Here is a 27,813-nt window from a genome sequence, read left to right on the forward strand (position 1 = left end):
GCAAGGCATACTGTTTCTCCATGCTGGCATTAGCCCAAAGACCAAAAAGTCAAATTATTCTCCTGTCTAACTGCCTCCACTATTTGGATCAAAGAAGAGATTTACTTGAGAAGAGGAGAGAAGAGAAGAGTAAAACAAAAGGAATTTGAGGCAAGCTGACATGCAGAGAAAGTAGGATAAGATGTCTACACAGGAGAGGAGAAAAGAGGAAAAGACATGGAAGCAAGAAGAGGTTGACACAACATGCTATCCTGTCACACTTTAGCGCCCAGGGCCCATTGGTGACAATGACATCACCCAGCTAAGGGGGACGGGGTGCAGATTGGTATAAGCGCTATTACTACCGCAGGGTTGTTGCACCAAAACAGTGCAGGGTGTGAAAACGGATATATCGGCAAATCACAGATAAACTTCCGATGTCACATCTCTGTGTTTTGCATATTTTATATTTGGAATAAAAACTCTTTATAAACGTAATTGTGCATGCTGCGTTTTAGTTAGAGAAGAAGATCACTGCATGTTAAGAAACTCAAAATGAAAAATTAATCCCATGCGAGTTATTCATCTCAAATACCGACAGTTGTGGTCTCTGACAATTTCATTCATTAAGCCAGACAAGTCATACAGTAATTGAGCTGAATAAGTTGGCCTAATGTCTTAGTCCTCCAAAACAAACAGTGCTGTCATAATTTGCTTTTAATCGGATTGCATTGTTTTGACTGGTAAAATATGCTAACTTGCATTATTATGAGTAATGAGAGGAGCAGAACTTACTGAGCAGAATTCCTCTCCCCAAACAGCAGAAGAGACTGATCCTGTTTGTAAAGATGCAAATCAGTCTTCCTGTTTATCGATTTAGAGGACACCGTCTGATATGGATGTCTTTCAGTGTGATTTTTACCTTTCCCCTGAATCAGACTGTGTTCCCAGTATTTTAATTAAAAGGCGCTCCTAAGCTCAATAGTTGGATTAGTTGAGGTTCAAGCACAAACTGTGAAATTTAATTTGATGATATTTTCAGCTTTAACAAATGAACAGGTAAACAACGACACAGACCTTTTGTATAATCCTCTCTATTTGCAAATGGCATTTGAGTTGTTAAAATACCTTCCAAAAAATTATTTATTGTATATGCGCAATGTTGTGTATTCTCTGGTGTGTAGTATAGGCCAACAACAGTGGACTGTACTGTGTTCAAATAAGCCTGGTGATACCTGGAGATTAAAATTAGTAATATGTTATCAATGAACCACATCCCAATAACACATTGTACTTTCAAGTGTGCTTCTAAATCTGTTGCATTTATTTAATAAGTTTTTAAATCAAACATAAGCTCTTAATGCTTATTCTAATTATGCTGAGAAGGACAAACATTATCCTGTGATATGTAAGTGCATTATTAATAACAGGCATAGCTTAATTTTTAAACACTTAAAATATAGTTTGGATATGGCAACGCTGTGAAGCTGGGTCAAATAATCACTTTATGCAATTTGTCGTTGGTGTTGCAGTCTGTGTAATTTCTATTTACATGGTAATCTGTCAATTCATGTTTGCAGAGGTATTTGGGATGGGGATATAAGGGTGCATAAAAACGGCTTATCCTGAATAAAACAGGAAATCAGGAAATGTGCTTTACTTAACTTTCACATTGCAAAAAACACAAATTAAATGTACATTATAAGATGCATGCTCTTGTTTAACTTTTCTTAATCAGTCCATGCTGCATAGGAAACAACTAAACAGTTGACTAAACGAGTGTAAATCAACAAGTGTCAGAGTTGTCAAACCTGCCTTAAAACACCAGGAACCTGCTTAAACACTGACAATCACCTAAACAGTTTGAGCTCTGCTCTATTTTTCCTATTTAACTCTGTGGGTAAAATGAGAGTGTTGTTCCTGCCTTAAAATGGTACTAGGTACAAAATTAGATTCACAGATCTATGGAAAAAAATATATATTTTTTTAAATCTGCATGAGCGTGATGATTAGAAAGATCTGGTTCCATCAAAATAATTTTGACAAAGTGCTGCGCATTGAAGGGTGTTATTGTACAGCTGTTCCAATTTAGGACTAATCCAACAAGGGTAAGCAACACAAAACTGCAAACTGAACATAAACGTAGAATATATATTCCTGCTCATACACACAAGCTCTGAAATCAATAGATTAAATGCATGGAGATTATCATTTCACCATGAATAGCCTGTCAATCATTGATAGTTTTTCCTTTTGAGAAAAAGCTGAAAATGCACAAAAAGCCAAATTAAATGCTGTACTGAAAGATGAAAATGATAGGAAACCCAGACCCTCCAAAAATAAGGATGACCTGTTTTGAGGCAAAATATAATCCTACTCCAAAGCACAAAGTAAGCAGGATCGTCTTTGCAATTCTATCGCAATAGTCCATACCATATAGTTTAAGGACTAGTGTTTTTGACAGTACCTGTCTTATCCTCATACCACTTACTATTGTATGCACTGCAGTGGTGTCATGTAACTAAGTACATTTACTCAAGTACTGTACTTAAGTACACATTTGAGGTACTTGTACTTTTCATTGAGTCTTTTCTTTTCATGACACTTTCTACTTCTACTCCACTTTCAGAGGGAAATATTGTACTTTTTACTCCACTACATTAATCTGACAATTTTAGTTACTAGTTACTTTACAAATTAAGAATTTTGCACACAACACACATGTCGTTTATAAAATACAATGTTTTATTATAAATGAAACCACCCAACAATATAAAGGCCTGCTGAAATGATTAGCCGAGTAAACACTTAGTTGATTGACAGAACTGTTTAGATCGTTTCCAGTTTCTAAAACATGAGGATTTTTCTGCATAGACTACTTTTACTTTTAATACTTTAAGTATATTTTCCTGATGATACTTACATACTTTTACTTAAGTAACATTTTCAATGCAGGGCTTTTACTTTTACAGTGTGGTATTAGTACTTTTACTTAAGTAAAGGATCTGAATACTTCGTCCACCACTGATGCACTGTCTGAGCACTATACCTAAGGACTGAGCTCACACGTTATGTTTCATCACCTTAAATGAAAATTAAACTATCAGCTAATTAATCAGCTGCAAAAAGAAATAAGATGGTACTAAGATCTTTCCTATGTCTGAATATTTGGAAAGTGGATCTAAATAAGCCAGGGGAAGGGCTGAGATAGAACCAAGGCAGCTCAGAACACAGATAAAGGTTTTACCTCCATTACAGGGGCTAAGACGAGGCTCGGCCACTGCAGCTCTGGATTCCAAGCACGCCTCTGAATTGTCAGCTCTGGGAGAATGCTGTAATAGTGAATGTAATGGCACGAGGAGGGTTGTTATTGGAGTGAGTGAGTGTGTGTGTGTGTGTGTGTGTGTGTGTGTGTGTGTGTGTGTCTGTGTGCAGAGGTGGGATGAGGTGTGTTGTGGGGAGAAAGAAGGAGTGAATGACGGTAGAAATATGTCTGCAGATGGATGTTGAAACAGCCATACATCCTCGTTAGACCCCTTGTCTCCCAGCGGCCAGAATAGTCCCCTCATCTCCCACACACACGCACACACAGTCACTCACATCCACATACACACGCTCATACAAACACAAATACACAAACATTCTGCCATCACTAACTCTACATACTAGATTGTTTTCAAAATTCCTAATTGTAGAATTAATGCTCACATGAAGACACACAGGGACATACACATACTGTGTATGCGGTGGGGCATCAAACTTCAATACTTTTTATGTACGGACCAAAATGTGTCATAAAGTGCCACAAAGCAAAAGTTGGAATTTTGTTTACTTTTTCTTTGAGAAGATATTTGCTGATTTGAATAATTTGCTAGTTTTAGTCTGTATTTTATTCAGACAAGGTTCTTATACAATACATTTGTAGAGTTTGAGATTATTATTTTTTATTTATTTATTTATTTATTTTTTTAGATTCTTTTCTGGGGCTTTTCCCTTTATTATGTCACTTTTCCATTACATGGTACCTGCTCGACTCGCCTCGACTCTACTTGCCTTTTTTGGTTTTCCATTATGAAAAAAAGTACCTGGTACCTGCTAACAGGTACTTTTTTAGTACCACCTCAGTCGAGGTTCCAAGCGAGCTGAGCCGATACCAAAAGGTGACATGAAAGCGACAGACGGGGGTGTCCTGAACAAACCCGCCAACAGTTTAGCCAGCTGTGGTTTTTTTTGCTGCCTCCAGCTTCATTTGAAACAAAATATGTCTTCTGGCTGTGGCAACAACAACACACCTTCGATGTTCTGTGTGTGTGTTGCGTTAGGTCACGGCAGTTTACTGCGGCGCCGCTATATAAGACGACCAGCCACGCTGAGGCGGTACTAAAATCTGCAATGGAAAACAGACGCATAGTGCGTCGAGACGAGTCGAGCAGGTACCATGTAATGGAAAGATGCCATTATAGTGATAGTGGATAGACATGAAAGGGGGAGAGAGATGGGGGATGACACGCAGCAAAGGGCTGCAGGTCGGAGTCGAACCCGCGCTGCTGCAGATCTCAGGCAACATGGGGCGAACGATCTTACTGGGTGAGCTAGAGGGCGCCGCGTGTTTGAGATTTTTGATCAATAGACTAAAAGTGGTTACACACCACGAAGACGGTCGGAGTGTGGACTGGTAGCTGGAGAGGTGCCAGCTCACCTCCTGGGCACTGGCGAGGTGCCCTCGAGCAAGGCACCAAACCCCTAACTGCTCATCATTCTGACCACATTTGATGTATGTGCATTTGTGTAAAACAAGAAAAATAACACAAAATGAAAACATTTAATTTCTCCAAAGGGACAAAGAAAGTACATTATTATTATTATCCTCACTCATCCTTTTATCCTATCCTCAAAGATGAGGAAAAAAGTGGCTTTGACACCAACTGCCACCCTTTCTCTAGCCCAAGAGATACCCGACAGTATTCACGGCTAATCCCCCTCCCGCCCCCAGCATCCCCAACAGCCTCCCGAGTCATGTCCTTTCCCATGTTGTCACCCCCTCCTCTGTCCACCCACAGCACAAGTCAATTGCCCTAAAGAGAGCTGGCAGAAACAGTAAAGCAAACAAAGATACAAATGGCCGCTCAAGACAGCTCGCACTTGCATCTGCATTCATTACCTCTCAACACAAAAACGTCTCACGGAGCCGCCGGTGTGTGCTTATGACAGGCGTCACGGTGCCGTCACACCGGCCCTCAGGGCTCATGGCTTCCACGGTTGAGACAGTCAGAGGTCAGTAATGAATATACATGTGTGGTCTGCAGCAGGGACAGCACTGGGAGAAATAGAGCGAGGGAGGAAGATGAATATTGAGTTAACGTGCTGAGCAGAGTAGGGCTGCATTCCCAGTTCCTCAGTCACAATGTCCTCTGCTGTTAGTCTCAGTCTGGCTTGTGAACATAAATATTTACACGGCTGTCTCGATCAGGATTTATAGAACATTCTCTGCTCTTCCCGTAAGAGTAATATAAAGTACATGCTTTATTTCCTCTTTTCTTTTGCAGATGTAAGTTTCCTTTTGCACAATGGCAATGAAATTCTTGTGTTATCTGGGATGTCTCTGCAACCCTGTTTTTACTCTGTGTTGGATACTGAGCGCACAGGGTACGGATATTGTCTCATATTGACAGTTCTTGTCCTTGCCAGTTTCAATAACCAACATTCAGCAAAAGAAGTGCTGTAATATAAACAGTTTGGATATTTCCAACTGATGGACTGGTGAAGTGAGGGAGAGGCAACAGAGGCAATAAAACACAGACAATATTCTTATTGTCTTTCATTTGTAATACTGGATGCAATAACAATACTGCAGGCTAACCTGTCTTATGTTTGTTTTTGTGTGGATGCATGTGTGTGTCCAGACAAACACTTAATGTTTGTGACCATTACTGGAATATTGACACTGCACCAATGCAAACACCTTTCTCTCTATATTTTTATCTTTCCTACTCTTCTTCCTCCTGATTTCATCCTAATCTACCAATGCCAAATCTATTTTGTCATGTAACTGCTCTGATAGGTTGGCATGTAATTAACTCCTTGGCATGCGCTGTGGGTTGTCATTTGCATGGTAATAAATCTCTGCTCCTTACTGTAGGTGGGGGAAGCATACAGAACTGTGTGCTTAGCTTCAGCAAACATCTCTGTCTAACCCTTATCAACTCCCCCGACTCCAACCTGTTTGGTCCGAGAGGAGTAATCGTCATTTCCAGGTGGCAGACCATATTTATTAAACATTGCGGTTATTTTTTTATGAATCTATTTAAAGGAGAGCACTGGCAAATGAAGCTTTTGGACAACTGTCTGCTATTAATCCGATGGTGCATTTGAAGCCTTGTATTTATTTGTTCCTACAAGCCTTCTGCCATCCATTACATTTCCTTTTGCCCACTTTATCAATTTTGAGGCTCATCTTTCCTTGAGATCCCTGGCTCTCGCCCAGCTATTTCTTATACACAGTGTATCTGCCAAAGCCACAAAGAAGAGGCCAAGCCAAAGTGTGTGTGTGTGTGTGTGTGTGTGTGTGTGTGTGTGTGTGTGATGTGTAGGTATGTGTATGTTTGTGTCCCTTAGTGCACATGCACACACACAAATAATAGGGCGAAGAGATGAGGCATTTGGGGCAAGAGAGGAGGGGTGTAAGTGGGTGCGAGCGAGGTGATTATATGTGTGTGTGTTTTGAGAGATGGATGAACGGAGTAAAGATTGCACTCATCTGTCGTGGTACAGTGCTCCCATCAGGTCTAATGAGTGTGCCGGGGTGACCTCAGTCTCGTAGGTTCACAGGCCTGATTAAACATTGTCTCCGAGTCGGCTCAGGGGATGCCGGGCAGACCAGCAGCGGCTCCCCGCTCTCCTCTTGTCTCCCCCCTCTTTGCTCCTCTCCATCGTCCTAATGGCTCCTTCTGATCTAACCCCATTTATCTCTATCACACCCCCCCCCACCCACACACACACACACACACACACACACACACACACACTCCTACCCATGCTTCACTCCACCAGCGGTACCCCCTTTCTTTGACTGTCATCTGTCTTTATTAATATTTGTTCTCTTGGCCTGTGTGTGATAGTAGCTTATGTGCTCAACAGTTTCATGTTTTATGCTTGACACATCCTTTTGACTGTCATCAGAAAATGTGTGTGTGCTGACTCTCACTCTCACTTTTACTTTGACTACCATCCTTCTGTGTTTATTCAGAGCTAGTAAGCCATAATGATGCTGAGGTTGAGGGATGATGATTAACTGCAAAAGGATCCAGGAACTGGCGTAACTCATGATAAGACAGCTTTCTGTGTAGACTTTGATTTATTTGGCTGTAAGGTGCAGAATATCGGCCGTTCCTCTGAGTTTGAGGCCATGTGGGGTCACGAATCGGAGACATGCAGTTAAGATGCAGCCAGCCAGTGTGTTTTAATCTTTCTCTCTTCACTTTGATCACAGTAACTTCAGTTGAATCTTGCTCAAATCATCACCAAGACATTTTAAAAGGTTGCAATTAGGGCCAAATAGCCCGCCATTTATCAAGCTCCTTTCATGTCCACCATTTTATTTTATGAAAGCAATCGATTGTCTCTGTGGCATGGAGGCGCAGCCCGACCTGTGCTAGCGCTCCCAGGTGAAAGCAAGCAGTGAGTGAGAGAGATAGTGGGTGATTTTGCTGGCTGGAACACCATGACTGACACTTCTCTTGCATTTGCACCACAGTAATCAGACAGCCCAGTCTGGTAAAAATATAGCAGCTAGTCAAAATGCCAGGGGCTCCGGGCATCTGTGTTTGCTTTTAGGGTGGGGCTCGGCAGTTTAAAGGGAGACTGAAGGAGAGAAGAAGAAAAACAGGCATAGGTAAAAAGAAAGGAGATAAAGGGATAGAGAAAAGAGATAGCAGTAAGGGAGCAAACAAACCTAGCGAGTGCTACAGTTGTGTGTTGTTTATTTACAGTTTTGTGTTATTTACATCACTGCTCCAGAGGAGTGCTTCTTTGGAGACAGACGGCGAAGGAAAGACAGGTGGCCGACACAGACTTAGACAAAGAGAGAGGGCTGGCTACACACACACACACACACACACACACACACACATACACACACACACACACTCACACACACACCACCACACAGGCGACTGGGATTTGTTCATCATAGCGAAACCCTATTCAGAAAATTATGTACAAAATGAGCACCGTTCATTAATATTTAAATCCTCAAACTGTGAAATGAAACTTATTTAATACATAAAATATGCATGTGTTCTTTAAAGATTTGGTCCGCGGGAGATGTGTTTGTTTTTCACGGCAAGTAATACAACGGTCTTTACATGCATATTCATAAGCAGCCTATATTAATGAATTAATGAGAGGAAGACCCACGTGCAAATGTCCAGACACATACACAAACAAGCAAATTATCTTATATCCTCATAGTGTGCACTTCCATACACACACACACACACACACACACACACACACACACACACAGTATGACACACAGAAGCAGAGCAGAGCTCCAGCAGTGCGGGGCAGGAGAGGAGGCTGCAGGGCCCTGACCACATAATCATCTCCTAGAGAGTGATCATCAAGGCCTCCAACATCACTGCACAAATACACCAACCTTGGACCCCTGGCATGAGGAGAGGGAGGATGGGTGAAGACAAGAGTGTTTACAGGAAAAAGGAAGGGAGAGAGAAAATAAAAAGAGAGGGAAAGGGAGGGGGAGAAAAAGGAAATTAAAAAGAATAAAGCTGAAATAGAGAGAGAAGATGAGATCTGTGTTTACAGGGGGGAAATGGGAGATGGGCAGCAAATTAAGGAGACAGGAGGAGAGAATAAAAACCACAAGGAAGAGTGGACGATAGAAAGGGAGAAGAATTAATGGATAGATGTTATGTTGACAGGGGGGAAGAGGGGAATGAAAATGATGAGGAGGAGGAGAGAGATATATGAGTCTATTTTGATGGGTTAGGTGGAGGGGAGGAAGAAAATTGGGAAGGGTGAAAGACAGGAGAAGAAAGTGAGAGGGCAAGAAGGGGTCGGTGTTTACAAGAGGAGCAGAAAGGAAAAAGAAAAAAAAAACTGAGAAAGAGACATTGAGAAAGAGACGGGAAGGAAAAAAATAGAGGTGAAAAAGGGGCTGTGTTGACAGGAAATGGCCAAAGAGGAAATAAAGAGGAACAGGATGAGAGAAAGAGCAATGGGGAACGAGAAAAAGGTGGGAAACAAATATAAAGATACAGACAGAAATAAGGGAGAGAGTATATCTGTTTGCCACGCATGAATGTACAGCAGCGTTGCCCTGGAAACAGCAGCTGCTTGGATTATGAGCTGATTAGTTGCCCTCCTTCTTGAACCACCCCCAACTGAGCCTGAGCTAGCATGCACACTCAACAGGATGTGTGCATGCTAGCTGGGACATGGTCTGATGAACAATCACACACACCCACACACACTGTCTTCATTCAGACACATACACACAATAAACTCAGCCTTTACTCCTGGTTGCCCATTGTATTCACTGTAGCCAATACCTTTCCGCGTCAACATCTCAATCTTTTCACTCTCCGCTGGACCCTGCCTCTCTGTTTCTCTGTGTGTGACGTGGCAGGGTGCTAATCTTGGCCCTTATCTTTGCCCGCAGCTCTGCTCACATTCCCTTCTCCACAAGCACCTTATCTGCCATCACTGTCAATCAGAGCAGATCAGGCTACCTACAGCTGAGTCCGCTCGACCACCCTCCTCCCCTCGCCTCCGTCCAGCAGCCTCCTTACATGTCCATTACCAGCACTCGCACCATGCATCCCCCAGCCCGCAGCATCTTTCACACATCTTACAGACGCGTGTAAGTACACCTGCAAACTTAAAAAGAAACATTATTAGAACCATCAACACTGGCATGTGTTGCAAGTTTGCCCTAAATAGACTTCCTTTGTCAGAACCTGATTAGCATGTTTGACCACTAAACTCTGCATCCTTACCAGCTAATTACCAGATCGGTTCTTGTACCAGCTCAAAGCAAAAACAAGGGTGAAATTAGATTTTGATTAGAATTCTCCTCAAGGGAATAGAGCCAAAGTGCAGCAGTAATTCAGTAGTGGCTCTTTTGCAATCACCATTTCCTGTACTGAAAACCAGTTTGCTTGTATTGTCAATTGTATACATAAAGTAAAAAAAATAAAAATACAACCAGGAAAAAAATAAAATATTTTAAAGTATTTTAGAATTTTCTGAGCTGAAACGAAATATTCTAAAGCAACATTTACCCTTACTATCATCATGTTTCACAGTAATCCTGTGTTTAATGACAAAACTAGATGAATTCACATTAAGTCTTTAATGTGAATGTATTAAATATTTTGATGGGAGACAATTTAGTCGAAGTGTGTGTGGTTAAGGGTGTTTTTATGCAAAGTAAGTTTAGCTCAGATTATGTTTTATGTAATGAAAGCTTTTGTTCTGTACCTAACTGCATCATCACAATGTTAAACTTTTTACTGTAATACTGTCAATATTTAAATTCCCCTGACTCATTTCACACAACACATGCTGAGAAAGGCTCCATTATCTCACCCAAGGAAAAAGTCAGTATATACAGTATAGTGGATGGAAAAGTGTCTTCATTGGGTTGATACGGTACAATGTGGACTTCCAGAGAAAGAAATCCCAGAAGGAACACCACGTGATGTTTTGTCATAGCTGCGTTGTTATGTGCATGTGCATGTACACAGCACAGCAATGACAGACATGCAAATGAACACACTTGGAGGAGAGTCTCCATCTGCACTCTCCTCCAATCAGGCAGGGCCAGTGACCTCCCACCTGTGATCATGCTGGGAAACCCATCCATCTAAATACTGTGCACACAGCCCACATTCACACACACACACACACACACACACACACACACACACACACACACACACACACACACACACACACACACACACACACACACACACACTAATCACGAGCACTAATCCAGACTGCTGGCAATTTTGGTTCACAAGCCTCGCCATGAGGGCAGCCGCACCACAGGTACAACAAAAGGAGAGAAAAATAAAATAGCACAAATCCCTTTTGGGCAGGTTTAATATTTTTAGGCAAGTGCTCTTTTATGTGGGGGCAGGTGTGCCCTGGCTCCCTAATGCTGTAGTAATTGTAGATAATGAAGTTTTAAGGACAGCTGCTGATGCAGGTTTAAGTAGGATTTGGGTAGAGATTTATTGTGGAGGGAAAATGGGAAAATGGGTGAAAAAGTTGGAGAGGTGCAAGCGTGAGGGAGTGAAGGAGGAGGTGGAAAAGGAGATGTGGAGGTTAGGGGAGAGGGAGGTCTGTCTCGGCTTATCCCAGCAAAGGTGAGAAGCAGGGGGAAAGGGAGGGAAAAAAAAAAGATATGGCTCTATCTTGCAGAAAAAGCACTGGGAGTGAGAGGGAAACAAAAAATTAACTCATCCATAGTTTAGTGTGAAACGAGAGCCCGTCTGGCCTGGTGCTTCTCGAAAAAAGGGGGTTATAGAGGGCACAAGCTGGATGACTAATTGGGGAAGATACGAAATGAGGCTTGACTCAATCTACACCTTTGAATCAACTCTGCCCTACAGTATGCATCAAATGGGCTCCCTAAGTGGTGCTTTTCCATTGATTATACCCTTTCAATGTTATGCTCCAACTCCTTGTAGGAAAAATTTGACAGAAAAAAGAGAGCGAGGGATCTAAAGGGGGCAGTTGAAATATCGGTCAATACTTAGCAGGGGCAAATTTAGAAAAGTAGGAAAGCAGTGAGTGAGTATTATCATATAAACAGATAGCCATGAAAACGATTTGAGAGAAAGAGAGAAAGAGAACAAGGTGTGTAAAAAAGTGCGTTTGGCTTGCCGTAAACGCAGCGGTGCGTTGCACTTCGCCTGGCATGGCACTCACACTTTATGAGCTGTGGAGGGGCCGTCTCCCTCGCCTGTCTGCCCATTTTAATGATACAGTTTAAATGGAAAAGCTGGAGCTTCAGTCGGCACCAAGGACTCCACTCCTTCTGGACCACACACACACACAGACAAACCTAGATGGGACGCATAAATATATATTAACACATGCTTACAGGTCTACTCGTGCACACACATTAGCATGATCTCACAAAATCTTTACTTATTTGTACAAAAGAAGAAATGTAATTTCTTAGAAATTATTACATTTTGTGGTTTTACTGAAGAATAAGCAAAACCAATGATTGATTGATTGATTGATCAAAATCAATCTAAATAAAAAGAAAACAGATTAACTAAAAGTAATTTGTTGATGTTTAGGCAGGTTTGCTAATATTAAATGAAAATGCAAACTCATAGTTATCTTAAGTAATGAACAAGATGGCATTCTGTTGAAATTGTTTGGACATCTATAGTTTTCACAGGACACCTAGAAAGTGGAGCTCACCAAAAAAGAATAATGCTCACATACCAACACGCAAGCATGCACACACATACACACTACATACACCCTACACACTGTATAGATGATCATAGGCCCGAGGCAGAGCCTTGGATGAGAGCAGGGACGAAGCCAGGAGGTGAAACTGGCTGTCAGAGCTGTGAAGTCTCCTCAGATCTGCCCTATGTGACTGGCCACTGTACAGACAGAAGAGAAGGTTTTTACAAACACCCCTCACCTATCACTGTAACCTCTCAGAGGAGAAAATACCGCAGTAATGCAATATTGATCTGACAATGTAGTGTGTGTGTGTGTCCCTGCACAGGTGTGTGTGTGTGTGTGTGTGTGTGTGTGTGTGTGCGTGTTGGGTGAGATATGTGCTCACCAGCCTTGTGTACAAGTGACTGATCTGTGCATTGTTTGTGTGGCTGTAGTGTGTGTGTGTGTGTGTGTGTGTGTGTGTGTGTGTGTGTGTGTGTGTGTGTGTGTGTCACTATGAGAGCGATGCATTAATAAGCAAGAGGTAAGGTGTTAGCCTTGGTGCTATTTCTGACACCTCACTGTCAGAACTTTCCTCTGCCGTGGCGGGCCTGCATGAACAGAAACTTCATCTTTCACTCCTCTCGCCATCTTGTTGTCTCTCATTTCCCTTCTGTCTTACTATCTATCTGTCTGTGATGAGAAAATAGTGGCTATTATATAATTGCACTTAAAGTTACATTACCAACTAAGTAAGACATATGGAAATTAGGTTATAGTTGCATGTCTCAAGATACGAATGTCATTTGTACATATAATATAGCATAGTTTTTGTGTAATATGTTTGCAATGTTTTTCATTTACAATCATGAAACTCATCGACTCAACAATTAATTACTGAAACCCCTAAGTAGTAATGATTATAATAATTTGCTATTTCATTACAATTTCTTGTTTAGTTCAATTACTGAGCCCCGTGAATATGGATGATATTTTTTTCTTAAATGACAATGTTCCCAAAATGTTGTCTGACACTAGATGGCCAAAAAAGAAATATCATGCCCACAAAATATTTGAAGCATTGCACATTATTGTAACAATTAAAGAGTAAATCTGCAATGTTTGTGTTTGATGTTTTGATATCTGTGTTACTTTGATGTCGTCATTAGAGAACCCAGGCATGAAAAGGTAAAAGTTAGGCTGATGCAATACTTGTTCATATCAAGCAAATGGTCCATCTCCGTTGCTGTAATTCAAATATTACCCAGTAGATGTCCAGTAAGCCTTTTAGAAATGTAGGACAAACATACTGTAAGAAATAGAAGGATAAAATCTAGCAGATTCATGTTCTGTATGATCATAATGCTACTTCACAGTTGTTTTTCTCCACACCCAGAGAACTTTCTTTTCCTGTCTGTGTGAGTTTGAGTCGGTGTGAGTCAGAGTCTGCAGAGGATAAAGAACCGATATTGTACTGACACATGGAAAGGAGACACAATAGCAATAAGGACTAAGTAATGGGGAGGAGGGAGAGAGAGATAGAGACAAAGAAAGAAATCAGACTGAGAGAAAGAAAGAATATTTCAATTGTCTTACTATACATGTGAGGACGTTACAGGGTAAGATCACAGTTTCTAAGTCTGTCTTAAAACAATACTCACATGCCCATATGTACATTGAAATGGTGCTTGCCTGCTGTAATCATTTCTTAAGCCCATCTTAAAGACTCCAGAATTATGAATCCAAAGTTCAGCTGAAGCTACTGTGAGACTTCTGAAGTCTGAGTTAACACAAGTGTTAGGTGTGTATAGTTAGTTTGAGTATGTTAGTCGTTTGAGTGCAAACCCCCCCCCCTTTGCAGTGTTAATTAGCTGAGCTGTGGTGGAGAAATGACAACACAAAGAGGGAATTTCTTACAAAAGAACTGTAACTTTGGAAGATACCCACTTGCACTTAGGAAAGGATTACCTCAAGGCCAGTATGAACAGGTGGAACGATTAAAGCAAACCACCTGTTTTAATGTTCATATATGGGCACCTAAGTATTGTATAAGACAGATTTGGCTAAATGTGAATGTATCCATTAGATTTACCACTGATTACCGTACATTAACAATTACCCTTTCTACTGCCTGACTAAAAGTAAGCCTGATCTAAACTATAAACTGAAGTCCTAACCCTAACATAGCCATTTTATCCCACCAAATTCTCATTTTAATACTGCTACATGCATTTTTTAACATCAATTAATCATTGATGATTGATCATTGCCAAAAATTCTGACACCCTCTAATGCCCCTATGCTGCATCATTCTCACTGGCTGAGATTTTAAAGTTTAATGGCACAAAGAGGTGCAGCTATTCCAGTACTAAATGATAAAACAAAGTTATCCCCTGTAGTAAAGCAAAAGAGACAACTTTTGAGGGAAAAGGAAAAGACAAAAAGCAGGAGGGGATTTGAGAAATGTGGCCTTCATGTTGAGAAACACTTATCACAGCAATACCACTGGCTTAAGATAGAGAGACTTTATCTCTATCTCTTTATGGTGATTTTGCCAACAAGTAGCATATATGTAAAAATACCAAACATAGCTCCCTTAATCCCAAAGCAAAGAAGAACCCTAAACTGCCATCTTGAAGAAGCTAAAATGACTTTGCACAAATGCCCTTACTTCAAAGGTCTAAAATTCAAACTGGTTCTTACAAGAAAAGAAATACAAGAGTACTCACACACACACACACACACACACACACACACACACACACACACACACACACACACACACACACACACACACACACACACACTCACACACTCACACTCACTGAGGCAGATGGGGACACAGTATACCAGTAAACATTAAGACACATGTTCAGGTACACGCACACACACATACACACACACACACACCAGGGATGTTCACAAGTCATTTTTTGGAAGTCCAAGTCGAGTCTCAAGCCTTTGAGCTCGAGTCCAAGTCAAGTCTCAAGTCTTTGAGGGGAAAGTTCAAGTCAAGTCTCAAGTCTCTGGCCATCTAAACTGTCCCTAACACTGTATTGTTAAATCTTATGAAGTCAAAGCATGTCCTGTAGCTACCATCCATACAGTACAGTATCAAAATAAAGTTGTAGGATAACTTTATGGGGTCTACTGCAATGCAATCTGAAGAAACACAAATTAAGAACTCTGTTCAATTTCATAACTGTATTTTTCAACATTTTGGTATCTGCACCAAAGAATACATGTTTGTCTATGGTACTGGCTGTAAAGCCCAACCTCATCATGCATTACATTTTTCAGTGTTCAAAGTGAGAGGGAAACATCTGTACTAAAAGTTCTCTCCCTGATGAAGTTCGACGTTGTTAATCCGGCATCATTTATCTTGGTGCCACACACCTTGCATGTAGCTGTTAGCTTACAAGTTATTGAAACCAAAACTAATGACAAAAGGCACAACTCCGGGAGGACTTGGGGTCGTCATCGTCAATGCATTTACTGTATGTGAGTGCACGCACATAGGCATAGCACATGCGTTACGTTGCACATTATGGCAAAGGGCAGGGGACATGCAGCTCGTCATACGTTTCCCCAACGTATTTGCGCCAATAAAAGAAAATAGAAATACATGAATGAATTTAGATTTAAAAAGCAATAATTGCATGAAAACCGGCTGTTCACGAGTCTCGAAGCTCGAGTCCGAGTCAAGTCTGAAGTCTTTTGGGTCGACTCGCAAGTCAAGTCTGAAGTCAGCTGTTTGTGCGATTTTTATTACATGTCATTATTACATGTCATTTAGCTGACGCTCTTATCCAACGTGTCTTACAATTGTTATACTATATATGTCAGAGGTTGCACGCCTCTGGAGCAACTATGGGTTAAGTGTCTTGCTCAGGGACACATTGGTTGATGTATAACAGTGGGAATTGAACCCAGATCTCCCACACCAAAGGCATGTGTCATATCCACTGCGCCATCACCACCCCAACCCCGACTTAAGTGCGACTCGAGTCCGAGTCTCAGTCTTGAGTCCCCATCTCTGACACACACACACACACACAACCACATGGAAACAGATGGAAAGAGTCACTCATACTTTCTCAGACTTCCTCTTGCGTGTCACGTAAAAAATAGGCGTTGGTTCTATTTCTAGAATGCACGCGTTTTCGGCGTGGCTCGAGCCGCGCCTGAGACGTGCGTGTCATGCAGGCAGTGTGTAAGCTCAGCTGACACGCTCACGCCACGCACCCAGTGTGAAGCCGGCCTAAGGCACACACACACACACACACACACACACACACACACACACACACACACACACAGACAGTCCAGATGTAGGTATTCCCAGTGCAATAAAACAGGCAGACTAACTAATGGAACCACCCACACACCAAACATACTTTTTATCACACACCACCTTCACAAACAAAAGCACACGAGCATCACACACCCTTCTCATTGCTCGTTAGCTGCTACATTGGGTGGTTGTCTTTGCGTTGCCACTGTGACACAGTCTGGCTGCGCCTTGCTCTATCTGCTGAGAACGCACCACCAAAAATACTTCACTTAACAAACTCTTCTGATTACAGTTTGACTTTCTCGCTGTCTCCTTCTCTCCCTCCTGTCTTTAATCAGCATGTAAACAAGTGCAAGGTCATTTTCTTTCTTAAACGAAATGGGGGAGATAAGAGGAGCGTGGCGTAGTTAATCCTTTGGACACGCTGATGGAGGAGTTTGTCCTGGTGATGCTCGGGTGTTAATTATGCAAGAATGCATCTACTCTCTCTCTCTCATTCTCTCCCTCTCTCTCTCTCCCACTCTCTCTCTCATTCTCTCCCTCTCTCTCTCTCTCTCTCTCTCGCTCTCTCTCTTTCTCATGATGACTCATCAGTTCATCTCTGTCCTCTTTTGGTCTCTCTCTTCCTTGTTGCCTGGATCTCTTCCCCTATTTCTCTGTCCCCTCCCAAATATGTCAGATGTCCAATCACATATTTTCACCTAAAAGGTCCTCTCTGTGTGTGTGTGTGTGTGTGTGTGTGTGTGTGTGTGTGTGTGTGTGTGTGTGTCATATCATTTTCAAATCAGCACAATGTTTACACTAGTCCACGTGATTAACTACAGTGTTTGATAACTGGAGCTGCCAGAGTGATTGCTGAACTCAGCAGCATTATGTTGTCTTTACCCTTTGTATTTTCTTTGAACAAATAAGTGCAGATTGCCTGGATGTCTTCAGTGATTGCCAGAATGAGTTGTGAATTGCAATGACAGGCTACTAAGTTACTTGACAGCAAGGGGGAGAGGGGAGGAAAAGAGAGGAAAGAAGAGTGGAAAAACCAGCAAGGGGATAGGGGAAAAAAGAACTCAAAAAAGTGTTCAGTTTTCAATGCAGCTGTCTTAGTAAAAGATAACACCTTTTCTCATTACCAACTCATTGTGGCGTGCCAACACCTGTTTCTATTGAGACATCACATTGGCAGAAACTAGATGGAGACATCCTTTTGAATATCACATAACTCTCAAGGTAGATTTGCACCTTGATCTTCTCAAATTGAATGGGATGGGAAGTTAATTAGCCAAAACCACAGCATTTTTTAGATGATTTGGAGGTAAAGATCCAGCTTCAAATATTCACATTCTTCATATTTCAGTTTTTTTCTTTCCAATTGTTACTGCAAGACAGCCTGATCTTGATGCAACTTAAAGTTTGATGTTTAATTGCTTTAGGAAATGTCATATCCCAGTGTGCAGCCTAACTAAGAGACAGCTATCCAGCCCAAGTAAAAGACTAAAAGCATCATTCTTGGAGGTATGACAGCACCCAGGCCTCATTTACATCCTTCTCCGCTATTTGTCAGCCTTCTCCTCTTCCCCAGTGAAGCAGCAATGTTAACAATGCTGTCCCCACATTTACCAGTTCTGCCTCATTACAGCTAAAGAAGGGGATAAATTAGCACAGGAGCGCATGCATGGCGGAGTCTGACTCCACCTGTCAGCGAGGGAAAGATGAGCGAGTGAATGTTTCGACGTGGAGGAACGGTAAATTACAGGTACAAGTTATACTGTGTAAAGGTTTTCTCATTTTGTCAATCAAGGATTCTTATTACTGTATCATTCTATCTTAAAGAAGCCATATTATGCTCATTTTCAGCTTCATAATTGTATTTTAAGGTTGTACCAGAATAGGTTTACATGGTTTAATTTTCAAAAAACACCATATTTTAGTTGTACTGCACCGCTAGCGTTAGCATGCTAGCGTTAGCGTTAGCATGCTAACGCTAACGCTACGAGCTAATGGTTGCGGTTAGCCTGCTCGTTTCGGCTTGTGACGTCACAAGCCGTGCCGATTTTGAACAGCTCACCCAGAGACTGAAGGCAGGACACATTCAGAAACTGTATCTCACTCTAAACAGCATGGATGGATTTTTTTCAAAGAGTTTTGTATGTGTGTGGAAGCACCAGAGACACAACATAACACCCCAAATCCCAGAAAAAGTGATTTTTTCATAATATGGGCACTTTAAGGAGTTCTTTTTTATAGCAATTTGTGAGTGGTTTTACAAGTCCAGGTTGTTGCTTCTAGACACAGCAGCAACCTGTGACCTATGGGAGAGTCTTTCTATTTAGTCTCTGTATCATTTCTTTATACCGATCACTAGAAACAACTGTTGGCAACGATGGATGGAGAGCCATCCTGTAAATGCCAACGTTTCGGTACCAATTGGTGGGGATTGCTGTGGACGAAATAGTAAGTTACATACGGCGATACACTGGTAAGAAAGTACAAAGTACGTTTAACCATGTATCCAGCTAATTTAAATTGCTTACGTTACTGTATTGTGTGAATATAATATTCACACAATACATGAATTTAATATTTTATTTGGTGTTTTCTTTTGCGGGGAAAAAGCCATTCCAGAGCTCGCCTCCCTACGTGCAAATGTTCAACTAAAACAAGTTCCTTCCTGAGACCCTTTTGCAGATTCACCGTCGCTGCGTCCGGAGCTTAGCGCTGCCCCAGACGATTGTGATTGGTTTAAAGAAATGCAAACAAGCCAGAGCATTTTTTTCTCCTATCCTAGAATGTATGTGTTGTGTATCCAGACCTTACTCCAACGCTGGGAAGATAGGTCAGGCAATGCGAGACTATGTATCTATTATTTACTAACTGGCAATATTCGCTTATTCCTTGAAGACCTCCTTCCTAAAATAAACCCCATACAAACAACTACTACCTTTTGTAATTTGCATTATCCCTTCTAGTATGGATCGGTATGTGAACATGATGCAGCTTCTTTGACCTTTCCATCACTGATGAAGGGGAGGATCATTTTGAAGAAAAAGTCCCAACTATGTTTTGTTTTTGTGACTGCAACGTTGTCCATGAATCCATCTTTCAATGAACTGAGGAGCTTGGATTTTCACCTGAACAACCTGGGCACCAGCCTGTTTTACTGTATTGCAGTATATGTTCACAATCAAGTGGACAAATGGGCCTGGTTGGTGCCATCCTCAGAACACCAAAACTCTCCTGCCCTGCAGCCTTTAAAAAGCACAATCTCTCCTGCTCATTTGTCCGGCGCCTCTGGCCTGCCATCTTTATGGGCTGGTTAAGGGCTCTCTCACAATCAACTATGTTTTCACCCTGTACACATTCGCCAGTAAAATAGCCAGGCTTCCGCGATGTCTGCCCGCCTGCCTGCCAGGATTAACATTACGCACTCTCCAAGGTTGAAAATCCCATCAGATGGAACAAAATTAATTTCTGCACAATATTCAGGGCCACCAGCCACATAATACGAAACAATGCTGAGTGCATCCCTCGATTGTGATTCCATTCAGTCCCTAATCGGCAGGATGGCCATGCACGGTGCAGCAGCGTAGTAAATGCTTTCATCCCAGGGGGATTAGAAAAACAATGGCTCTTTTTAATTTCTTTTCTAAAGCGGGCAGCAGAAAGAAAATGATATAGACGTAATTGATGATGAGGAGAGCAGTGGGAGCCTTAGCAGAGGTCTCACGTCCAGTGCCCAGGCCTTTTTTTTTTGCTTCATAATGGCAACTGCTCAGGGGCACTGGAGGTTGACAAATCTGGCACGGAGGACAAATTGATCGGCAACAGAACACAATTTGTCCCTTAAAAGACTGGGTAAAGGCCCTGTGTGGCCTGAGTAATTAGTTTAAACTGCAGCATGTCTGTCCAGGAGTGGACCCGCTGGAAAGGGGCTCAGTCTGTCCTCTGATAAGACGCCCTGACTCTGCAACACACACACACACACACACACACACACAAACACACACACACACACACACACACACACACACACACACACACACAAACAAACACACAACAACTCTGACATGGAATACTCCACACAAAGCCCTTACTACTGAACGTAGTATAAATAAATAAATGAGCATAATGGGAGGGGGTTAGTGTTAGTAAATTCACTGTAGAGAAAAAATTCTGCTTTAATAAAGATTAAAATGCATTTACATATTACGCATTGATACTCACTGCCTATCTAATGCATGTGTGATTTTAGGAGAGTAAAAATGTCAAGGGGGAAAATGCTGGTTGCTTATTCTCAGCGTGCACTGAGACACAGACAGAGACATATGGCAGGTCTACGGTGGCCGCATCTGTGGTGTGATGCAGGGAGAGAGTGTCAAGAACATGGATTCATTGGTCCATGGCAGTGTGCTTAGTGACACATAATACTGGTATTGCACAATTTTCCCTGACCTATTTTTGTGTGAGACACAAAGAAGTCAAGTCAAAAATGTGGGAAACCCAAACATTTTGCTACTCACTTTGGTGGAAGCTGATTCCTTCAAGCTCACCCCTTCAAATTTGAAGAGAAACACTTCGGAAAGTAAGAGTCGGTAACATTTTTTTCTCTTTTATCTTTTCTTCACTGTTGCACTCGGCTGCCTCGTCATCAATTCAGGGTTTAGCTACTGCTGGTACTCTCACTCAGAAACCAAAAGCTGTGGAGCCCTCCACAGAAACCTCTATGTAAATGACAAGTATAAGTTTGGGCCACTACCTGACACTCAACACATTCCACAGATCAAGTGTGGAAAAAGAGAATGGTGGACTGAAAGTGGTAGAAATATGATTAGGCAGGAGAAGGCATTGGGAAGGGTAGGCAGAGAGCACACGTGAATGAGAGACAAAGAAAAGCTGGATCTTTTTTTCCAAGAAAGTTTTAATAGGCTTTTCGGCTTCAGTAGCACCCAATTAGCATGCTTGTTACATGTGAACACCAGGAGCTAATTGGCCTGAGAGGAGAAAGCAGCGTGGCCCTGAAAGGAAAGAGCAGGATTCATTTGAAGGTTCACAGCTCCAATAGCAGCATGTTGGGAGGCTACTTGGCAAACAGTTGTTAAACACATTTTGGTGCTGCAATTGCAATTATTATGTATACGTTCTTGCTGTTTTTATTGCTACATGGTGTTGCAAAAAAAGAAAGTATCACAATTGTCATAAAGTTTACAGATGAACAACTTACCTGGATCTAGAGAAATTGTCGATATAGAAAGGAAATGTCAATATATTGTTCATGAACTACTCTTAGGCCCAAGTCAGTGTGTGTGTGAGCATTCTAGGAATTTATCAGATCCAGGAAGAAATCATTCACAGACATGACCTACCCTGTCCACATGCAGTGCTTTGCTGCCCTACATCGGGGGATATGCTGAGTGCGCATGTAAACACAACAGCACTATGAGCTCACCAAGGGCAAGAGGCTGAATCTCTGATTACATTTACTGTACAAACTGAAGCAGCAGGATCGGATGCATGGGACATGAAGAGCTCATTATGCTCTTTACATGCAATTAATCAAACAATGTAAACACAGCTCGCCTCAGCCAGATTCTCTGGTGGCAAGTCAAATTTGGTATGCACACACAGGAAGCTACATGACTTAGTAAACAAAGGAATGTGAATTATGGAAAGTTTAAGATTCACAGCCAATCTGGCGTTGATGTAAGAGTCGTACCTTCCTGCTGAGACCACACGCAGATCTATCGGCCTCCTCTCTGTCACACTGTTAAGCCTTTAGTCTCCTCCTTTTGTAAAATGCACACATTGTGTTAATATGAAAATATCCGCCCTGTGCGGGAAAAGTGACGCTTTATAACAATGAAAGTATTCCAGTAGAAATAGAGCACTCTGACTGAGACACTTATGAGGCTGGGCATGTCATGTTCATTCAACTGAGATGATCTGTTGGAGAGACAATCTCTACTAAGTGAACTTTTCATTTTTGGAGTAAGAATTTGTCACATAAAAATGTAACACTACATTTTTTTAAGGCATAATCAATGATGCCAATGTGAAAATTATTTTTAGTCTCATGCCCTATTAGCTAATTGTTATTGCCATCTTTATTCAGGTCGTCACATTAGAAGAGAGACCTTTTTTTTTTTTTTTTTTTTTCAAAAAACAAAAATTAGGATATGGGAAAAATATTTGAGATGGTCTTATCATCTCTGCACTGTGCCCAGTAGAAACTTCTTTCCTTTTGACAGATGTCAGGAGGAGAATGAGGCAGGCAATGCTCACAATGCTCTGGCTTTGTCTGTTGCAGACCAAAGCCAAATGGCCACTGAGAAAACAGTTACACAAACTTGCATGCACACAGTTCCTTTCCCTATCCTCCTAAATGTTTTTTGTTGGTATGTTTTCAAGTACGAGCTGCATCTGTAGGCTCTATTTTAAGAAACTTTTGCAAAATATAATCTGGATCGAACGTGGTAGTTGAATATACAGTATGTTATTCCAGCATTATCTGTGCTCCAGAGCTTTGTGGAAAAGTACATTGACTTTCAGGTCTAAGTGAGGAAGCAATACAGGGACTTCATGCTGGATAACATACACTCCAATTTACATTTAACCTCATCTGACATAACTGTGTCGCTGCTATTGCAAGTGTGATTTACTTGCATCATTTGCGTCAGTGTTTATATTATTTTATTAACCCGACATTTAAATTTTATTTTGTTTCACGTATCATCTTGTGAGAGAAAGACTTGATGTTATTTTAAATGCCAGGTGTCTCATTGGAACATCATTTGCATTTAGGTTGCCTGACAGTCATACCGCCGCAATCGGACTGCACAATCACGCTGGAAACGCTGTCTGGAGAAGCCACTGAAAGGGCAGCATTATACGACAGAGCATCTCAAAGCATCAGGCCATGGAAATAACAATGAGGCTTGTCCAGAAGTGTCACCTCTCTCGTTTTTTTGTCTGTCTCTGTCTCCCTCAGACTCTCCTTGTTTTCTTTCTCTCTGTCTGTCTCATACCCGCATCAACAGCCACACACACACACACACACACACACATACACACACACACACACACACACACACACACACACACACACACACACACAAAGACAAAACGTCTTTATTAGCCCTCTGTATGCAGGCTGTGCTCAGCCCGAGATTGCAGGAGTGACCCCATGCTATGAGCTGTACAGGGGAAATGTTTACCCAAACCATGCAGAATATGCCATTAACCTCTCTCTAGATAGAAGGCAAACAAGAATCTCCCTCCATGAGGGCAATAAAGATGGGAACACCTATCCAGGACCATCATGACAAGTATCTCATTATGAAGCTGTGGGAGGCAGTAACGAGCCAGGGAGCCCAGTCTCCCACGGGACTCTTTCGCCACAGTGTACCTGTGTGCCTAACATTCAGTGAAGTACCTATGAAATGCAGTGAAGTGTAAACAGCTGATTACCCCAACAGTGAGGAACAATACAAAGCCCCCCAAGTCCATCAACCACGTTGACCCCCCCTTTTCAATCCAATCCCAATCTCTACTTTCTTCCTCTCCTACTTCCTGTCTGTTCCCTCCGATCTTCTTTTGTCTCTCTGTACCTCTCTCCCTCCCCAGAGATTTAGATGGATATCCTGAGGCTCTGATTAAAGCCCCAACCTGGCTGGGTGTCTTGGTTCATGGTGAAAGGAAATGGGGGGGTGGAGGGGGCAGTAAGGAGCCTGGGCACTAGAGCAGTTTCTCGTTCGTAGGGGCCCGCGGGCGTAATTCAATCACACCTCGATAATTCCCCTGATGTGATAGTCGAATCCCCCTCACACACATCAAGTACAGATAGATACCACAAGCTCACGCTGATCCCAGATTGAGGGTCTCCTCCTGGGTGGGCTTAAGAGCCCACTACTGGGTACGTTTTACCTGTGTCGTTTGAAGAGGCCATTATTTTAATTGAAAAAGTTACCCGCCCGCCAAAGGCAAACGATAGAAGACCAGGGAAAAAAAACAGGGGAGAGAATTAAAACAAAAACACCAGATGGTGATATACATGGTAAAAATGATTGTTTATACTTACTGTTTGATTATATGTGATAATGAGAGTGGGATTCCTCAAGGCAATTAGTGTCTGTGGCAGCCATATTGTGAGAGGACAGGGGAAGGACGGCACAGGCTGTTATGAAGGAGCGCTTATCAAATATCTCCGCCGGGGTGATTAGTGTAATAAGACACTGCAAGGTGAGATAGGCCACTCGCACTCTTTTAGTATGTATTTGTGTGTGTGTGTGTGTGTGTGTGTGTGTGTGTGTGTGTGAGTAGGTGATTGAGCAAGAAAGAATGTGTGTGAGAGCTAACAAGAAAAAAAGAGTCTGAGAGGGAGTCTGAGAAAGTATGAGTGACTCTTTCCATCTGTTCCGTGTGTGCGTGCATGCGTGCGTGCGTGCGTGCGTGCGTGCGTGTGTTTGTGTGTGTGCCTGAATGTGTGTCTTAATGTATACTGGTATACTGTGTCCCCATGTGCCTCAGTGTGTGTGTGTGTGTGTGTGTGTGTGTGTGTGTGTGTGTGTGTGTGTGTGAGTGTGTGTGTGTGTGTGTTATACTATTCCTATGTAAATGTAGGTTCCCATGTCAGGCTGGCTGCCCCAGGGGCTTTAGCCTATGACAAGAGGGCAGATCGGGGGCACTTACCCCTGGCAGAGTCTTCTGTTCATGGAGGGCGCTCTGGGCCTTCAGTGCTGACTCTCTGGCACAGTATGTTAGAAAGGCACATCCTATAGTCAGGGGGACAGGAGAGAGATAGGCTTACTCCACATTGAACCTCCATTTATAATTTAAAGAATAAAAAGTGTCACAGTGTTAGAGAACGTATGACTATGTTAAAAGAAAAAGGTACATGTATGGTCTGTTGTCCTTTTTTAGGATGCTAAGTAGTCTAAGGACTTTATGGAAGACCACAAAACATGATATCCCAAACATGTAAAGTCATATGGCATTATGATGATCTAGCCATTTTAGCATTTAGTACCCATCAAATATAATTTCTAACATATTGATTGTAAAAGCTAAGAGCACAAACCATAATAGATTTAAAAAAAAAAGGATAAACTTGTGCTTTTTCCATCATCTTTATGTAAGCCCATTTCACGAGTGAACTTTCGAACACAGATCTTGATGTTCATTGGATAACTGTACCATGAAAGACCATATTAAATGTGCCATGTAAAGCCAGTCTAACACCTCTCCATTGATGTTTGTTCAGAGATTAAGCATCCCTACAGTCAACTCTCAAAAACAACATAGTAACCTACCAAATGGACCCAGAGATTTGTGATTTCACTGAAGTAATTCCCATCTACGCAAGCAATAATATAAGACTTGCTGGAATTTTACAAGCTATTGCCCAAAACATGTATTATATTCAAATGGAATTCATAGCCTGCGCTGACAATTGGAATGTGGTTCTCTGAAGTTAATAGCTCTATACCCTCAGAGAAAATAACAGACTGGTTGAGAAATAAGATTAAAATTTTACACATTTCTTTTCAAAATATGACAACCCCTTTAGATTAGATTTACTGAAGTCATGCATATGTTCAGTGTTTGTGGGAATAAAATGTTTGCTATAATGTTTGTATTTCATTCAGTTTACTATAGTAACAGTGAAATGGACTAAGCAAAATGAAATAGCGAACATGTTCAAGAGGTGTAAAAACAGATGTGTTCCTTGAGGTTAACATTGGGAGTGGTGATGGAAAATGCTTAGTCACCCCAGATATGGTGTTAGCATTTTCTTTTCATTACTAAAAAAATATGCATACTGCTTTCTGATGAATGATCACTTTCATAGTTACTGAACTGGGCACAGGAGGAATAAGTCAAACAGTATGCATATTTTTTTTTAGCTGCCAAGTAATTAAAATCCTTTGGTGATGAGCCGAAACTGTACCCCCATACATCTCTGGAGACTTTTCTTTAAGTTCGAAATTTCAGGAAAACAGAATGAATATGCATCAATAAATAAGTCCCTGACAGAAATGTGACAGCTTTCATTAAAGGGTGAGTGGTTGCACTGTTACGCGCTTGGCAAAGCTGACAGTGGGTGACCCCGTTCAGAAGAGGTTTTGCACTGTGCAGCATAATTTCCCATTACTGCATGTCACACCTGCTGCCAAGGATTCCCACAGGAGAACCGAGACACACACACACACACACACACACACACACACACACGGCATGCAGCACATAGCACCCATCACCCCCAAAACCCAGCAACACGCTCTGGCACCCGGCCAAGAGAGCTCCCTTTCACGACAACCTTCACCCACCTCCACAACTAGGCAGTTACTCAACAGGAAAAATCACCTAAACGACAATAATGAAACAGCATGCCACACAGCAAAGCAGAAAAGTTTGTGAGCCTGGGGAAACACGTTTCATCCTTTGTGACATTACAAAACTGTGGGACATGAGCCGAGGCCTCCCCGGGGGGCATGTCCTAGCAAAGGCTTATGGGAATCATAGGCTGTTGGTGACACTCTTCTGCCACTTTTCTTCTAGTACTTTTCACCAAGCCTTTTTGCTGCATATTGCCCAGAATTTCAGTAAACATCTTGACAAGATTTCATGACATGATGTACTGTAGTATGAGTTTTAAGATGTCCTTACTACAAATCAGGGTATAAACTCTGGTAAACTTTATCTTAACAAAGTTTACCAGTAAAGTTTTATTTGACCATTCATTTCCTTTCAGGAAAGTAGCTTTGGTCCTTCAATAAAACATAAACTGCAAAAAGTGTCCCTTTTAACAACGCATTGAAACAATCACACTTTGGTGTGAAACAATTCTGTAATTTCATAACAAATTTTCATTATTTGTCTTTTTACTTTTCTAATGTGTTTTGTTTCACTGATAAAAAGTAACATTTACTTAAGTACCATTTTGAGGTACTTGTAGTTTTTCCCATTTTAATCTACTTTACACTTCTACACTACATTTAGTTTACAACTATAGTAACTAGTTATTTCAGATAAAGATTTGACATAAAAAACGTGATCAGTTTATAAAATATAATGATAAACTACCCAGCAGTTTATAAAGTAATTAAACTCAC

General features: G+C 41.6%; 1 protein-coding gene across 11 annotated transcripts in view; it reads right to left on the bottom strand.

Annotated features, from left to right (window-relative positions):
* Window positions 1-27,813, bottom strand: part of si:dkey-205h23.2 (CUGBP Elav-like family member 4) — a 148,480-nt gene that overhangs the window by 109,802 nt on the left and 10,865 nt on the right. For all 11 annotated transcript variants that reach the window (XR_004101885.2, XM_031281435.2, XM_031281434.2 and 8 more), the window contains exon 2: window positions 25,391-25,473. Coding sequence is in view for 10 of the 11 variants with exons in the window: in XM_031281435.2 (XP_031137295.1) it covers window positions 25,391-25,473 (83 nt within the window). In the remaining variant the exon portion in view is untranslated. The remainder of the gene's footprint in view (window positions 1-25,390; window positions 25,474-27,813) is intronic.

This window comes from Sander lucioperca, chromosome 3, assembly GCF_008315115.2.
Source record: "Sander lucioperca isolate FBNREF2018 chromosome 3, SLUC_FBN_1.2, whole genome shotgun sequence".
Taxonomy (NCBI): domain Eukaryota; kingdom Metazoa; phylum Chordata; class Actinopteri; order Perciformes; family Percidae; genus Sander; species Sander lucioperca.